Source organism: Rhincodon typus, chromosome 6 (genome assembly GCF_021869965.1).
Source record: "Rhincodon typus isolate 14 chromosome 6, sRhiTyp1.1, whole genome shotgun sequence".
NCBI classification, from domain to species: domain Eukaryota; kingdom Metazoa; phylum Chordata; class Chondrichthyes; order Orectolobiformes; family Rhincodontidae; genus Rhincodon; species Rhincodon typus.
This window is the reverse complement of record NC_063337.1, coordinates 80097293-80102319: the sequence shown is the minus strand read 5'-3', so window position 1 is coordinate 80102319 and position 5027 is coordinate 80097293. Positions and strand designations below refer to the sequence as shown.

At 40.4% G+C, this 5027-nt stretch overlaps 1 protein-coding gene across 1 annotated transcript in view; it reads left to right on the top strand.

Moving 5' to 3' along the window:
- spry2 (sprouty RTK signaling antagonist 2) overlaps positions 1–4523 on the top strand; it is a 6272-nt gene extending 1749 nt beyond the window's left edge. Inside the window, exon 2 of the mRNA XM_020522008.2 lies at positions 2506–4523. Coding sequence (XP_020377597.1) covers positions 2557–3522 — 966 coding nt within the window. The 5' untranslated portion in view covers positions 2506–2556 and the 3' untranslated portion in view covers positions 3523–4523. The remainder of the gene's footprint in view (positions 1–2505) is intronic.
- The last annotated feature ends 504 nt before the right edge of the window (positions 4524–5027 follow it).

The window sequence follows — 5027 nt, the reverse complement described above, 5'->3', positions numbered from 1 at the left end:
CCTCCCCCGCGTTTCCTAGCCCGTTTCCTTGCCCCCTTTCTGTCCCCTGGTCTTTGCTTGTCTTTTTTATGACACCTCCCCCCACCCTTGTTTTGCCCTGTATTGTGTCCCTACCTTGCCTTGCACTCTTCCTCTGTCTTGCTTTGCGCTTTTATGCCTACCCCATCTCTCTCAACCTCCTCCATACCATTAGTCACTGAGTGTGATGAAAGGGGCTCCCTCAGTGGTTTCGCTGAGGACTGGAGCCTGGTTCCATACCACAGTCTTTCCCTCATTACCCCCCCACCCCGCCCCTTTAACCAGACCCTTATCCGGTTGCTTGTTTGTGAAAGGAGTGGGTCCTGCTCCAACTTTCCACGTGTTTGATGTTATTTATTATGAAGAGGAAAAGGAAAGGAAGTCGGGCAGAACCAAAAAAAACCGTGTTTCAAGAGCTTTTTTTTTTGCAAAAACTTCACTTCAAGTCAAGAGAACTGAATTGAATTGGCGCAAGTGGTGGATTGTAATCCCATTTGCAGCCTCCTCTCTGCAGTAGTTGCATATGGAAGTTGTCACGATTTTCTTTTCATGGTGAATGATCCGTGCATAAAACCTCACCCCCAATATGCATATTGTTCTGAGTTTGACATTGCTGGCAGATTTTGATAAAGATGAGGGTGATAAGCATGCATTACTTGGGGATGGTCTCCCAAGTTAAATCTGGAGGCACAAAACTTGTTTCTTGTGCCCCACCGCTAATCCCTAAAGTGAGGGTATTGTTAAACCAAACAGCACTCGAATATTTTGAAAAAGTGCCATTTCCGAATGTAATCATTTGGAATAAAACATTCAGCAAAAAGCAGCACAATGTGAATTGTGCCTGTGGCTCTCCCAGCTTTTTAGGACGTGGCCAAGTGTTTTAACAGTCCACAATTGCCCAGATTTCTGAAAGTCACAATTAACCTTCAGTATAAGGAGCCAGTCCAAGCTTATTTTGCTATTTCGCCCCCTTGTTCATTTTGTCACTTAACTTGAATGGAATTCAGTTTTTCTTGCATTTTTTATTCCTTTAAAGTTTTAAGGCACCCATTTCAAATTATTTACTTACGGAGAGTATGAAGCTAAACATTGTAATTTTAATAGCTTGTTGACTGTAAATTCTTGATAGAAACTAGAAACAGATATTCTAATAAGCAGTAAAATGTGCACTAACTTCCCAAGAAAATGAAGCAGTGGCTTTATCGATGACAACATGAAGATCTTGGCAGTTACATTTAACTCCAGTTATACCTAATTTCCCCATTTGTTTAACGTGATGTATCTATGAGAGGAAACTGTTTCCTTTGTGGATTTTATTCCCCTATATGTTTGGTTGAGCATGCATACTGCCCCTTTGAGAGGTTTTTCCTGTGTTTTGAACTGGAAACTGGTACACATACCTGTAAAGGACAACATCCAAATGGTAGTGATGATTTTGTCTGATGGGGATAACTTCACATAATCCATTATATAGTTTGACGCCTGCAGAGGAACTCCTGAAGTTTGCAGTGAGGCACAGAGCAAGTATGAGGTTGGAGCTTGGCTGTTCATGGTAACCATTTTGACAGGAGGAGGCGCTAACGAGAAGGCAGAATTTTTCAGCATTATTAAAATCTAAAAGACAGAGACACTGTTTCTTTTCAATAGTCGTGGGATTCGTAGGACAAATAACTTCACGTGCTTTCCTCAGGTTATTCTGCATTGTAAGCTCGATTCTACCTTTCTAAAATAAATTCTCCAAACTATTAAATAGAGATATGTTATGCTGGATCCTGTACTACAGTGGTACTGTCAAGTTTTTGTTCTGTGTAGGAGTTGTGTTTTTAATTAGCTCTGGTAGAGTTCCAGATTCTGCACACTGAAATTGCATTAGGCGTGAAAAAATATTTTGGTCAGTTGCTTTGCGAGTGAGGAGCCAAATTGCTATCCTGTTTGGCACTTCGGAGTGAGAATCATCCAACAACCTATCAAAAATCAAAATGAAAAACTTCAAAGCGCGTGAAATTTGTTCTTTCAGTAGTTGTACTGAATCTCAAAATACACGTCATCAACTGACCAGTTGAAACTTCTAAAAGTGTAGACCGATAATTTGTAATATCTTTTAAGTTGGAAGGGCACCACCTCATTTTTTTGACATATATTGTCTGAATTTGATTTGCCTGTTTCTTCCTGTTTTTCCCTGTCTTCATTAGTGAATGTCAATAATTTTTAAGAACCCAAAACCTAGTAATTCAATGGTATTTGTTATTCAGAAGAGGAGGGAACACAGAATTTTGAACTTGCTAAAGGGAATATGCATAAATGTCAGGACATGCCCAGCCTCATACATTCGACTCTGTTGCATGCAAGGATGAAAATACTGCTCGCTTATTATCGTGCAGTAAGATTAAAACCGAGGAGATGATTTCATGCTTTGCTTTTCATGTTTGCATAAAGCTTTGAATATTTTAGCATAACAGGCTGAATATTTTTCCTGTTTTGTGACAGGATTTCAGATGTGTTCTAAGCCTGGTGGGGTGATCACTTTCCAGTGTACAGATGGATACGCGAACTCAAAATGGCAGTGGTTCGGCAGCCCTGCTACAGTTGCTGCGTGACAATGGAAGACAACATGTGGAACTTGACTCCAGGGATGTACAGCCACAACGGGTTCAAGTGTTGTCACTCGATCAGATCCGAATTATAAGGGCCACTAATGAGTACACAGAGGGACCTACTGTTGCTCCAAGGCCTGGGAGCAAGTCTGTGCACCGGCCACCTTCACAGCACAAAAATGAGAGAATGTCTGGATTAAGTAACGACCACGAGCATCAGTGGCTTAACAGCCGCAGTCAGCAATCCCATATACATTCTTCATCGAGGATGCATTTAACTCGGTCAACTAGCACTGTGAGTACTGGTTCTCGGAATAGCACAAGGACAAGTACAAGCAGTACATCTTCCGAACAGAGGCTTCTGGGACCTTCATGGTCTCCAGTGGACCGTGTCTCTGATCACATCATCAGGGTACAACCCAAATCGGAATTGAAATCTGATGAGCTGAAGCCTCTGGGAAAAGAAGAATTGGGCAAACACATCTACCGATGTGAAGACTGTGGGAAGTGTAAGTGTGAGGAATGCACTCATCCAAGGACTCTACCTTCCTGTTGGCTCTGTGACAAACGGTGCCTCTGCTCTGCACAGAATGCGGTGGAGTATGGGACTTGCTTCTGCTTTGTGAAAGGTGTCTTTTACCACTGCTCAAACTATGATGACGAAGACAACTGCGCAGATAATCCGTGCTCCTGCAGCCAGTCACATTGCTGTGTCCGATGGTCAGCCATGGGCTTCATGTCGCTCTTTATGCCCTGCCTGTGGTGTTACCTGCCTGCCAAGGGCTGCCTTAAGTTGTGTCAGGGGTGCTACAATAGGATTAACCGTCCTGGGTGCCGTTGCAAAAATTCAAATACGGTCTGCTGCAAGGTTCCCAGTTTACCTCCTCGGAACCTTGAGAAGCCCTCCTAGCTGGAAAGGAATGGGGCACCATTGTTTTCAGTGTTAGTTCTCAACACTCTTATTCTGTACATTTTATAGTGTGGGAGAAGAAATGTATTTACGACACTAGCAACTGAGCACAATGCTGGACACCTTTTTATCTGACAGCCTTAATACACAAAAACCACACAATCGACGGCCATTCAGATGGTCTTTTTTTTCAGAAACAAAGAGAAAAGGTGTCTCCCATTGTGGTTACGTTGGCTTCTGGTTGACCAGCATGGCATACCCCATCTATGTTTGTGTGTAATAGTGGCACTGCAATTCCCTAGAGCTTGGGAGGACTGTTGAGGTTTGCGGTGATAATGCTGTTGACCCTGTATTCTCCATCTCTCTCGAATTACACACGAGGATGGAAACCATTCAATCAGTGAGATCAAACAGGATGCACAATAACCATTATTTTTGAAACAGCATAAGCTAGATCTACAGGTAACACAATGACACTCCTTGGCTTCTCTGTATTGTATGTGAATACTTCTTGCAGAATATGTAAATTAGCAAATTGCTCACTTTTTTTGCTGCCAGAGTTAATTTGTTATATTTTTGTATATACAATAATATTAAGACTGTGAAAATGGTGCCATATAAATGGCAGATTTACAAATATTATACTAATATGTTGTACATTCAGACAAATGTGAATCAGTCAATCAATATGTTTAGGTTATATTCCACCTTACAAAGTTCACCATTATGTCACGCTTGATATTCCCTGACATCATGTATATTGTACAGTTACCATAAATTCAGTCTTTATTTTCTAATTTTTCAACATATTGTTTAGTGTAAAGAATATTTATTTGAAGTTTTATTATTTTATAAAATATTTATTTTAAAAGGCATCTTACAAGTTCACCCTTTTTATATATAAAAATGGAAACATCATAGATACTGAAAATAAGGGTGATACAAATCAGATGCATATGTTCACTATAAAATAGAAAATATATTAACGTTTTGAAATCAAACTGTGTTCTATTTTGTCTTTTCTGGTCTTCTTTTATTCCCATGGTACCAGAGAAAATTGTTTTTAAATGTATTCGGATCCTCTGCCATAATCAACAGGTTAATTCCCCTTAGTTTGAGTAGGTTTCCAATTCAGGTAACCAATAATGAAAAGACTTTTCAGGCATGTCCCTTGTATATGTCAGTACATTAAGGAAAAGCTGCCTTACTTTATAGGGTGTTTCGATTTGCCATGCTCCATCTACTGTGATACGTAAACTATTTTGTTGTCTAAGAAAAGTTGCACAGAGTTTGTCTTTGGCTAGATGAGAGATGACAAGGTTGGATACCATAACTCCTTAACAGCAGAACATGCAGAATAGGAGGAATTCCATGACATTGAAATTGTAAAACTGGCATCCTCTTTAACACCTCACCTCTACCAACTCCCAATTTTATTTTTTATCTTGCTGACGTTTTTCTTCTTACTCCTTTCCTGAAGGGGGCGACCTATGCTGGTTACTGTT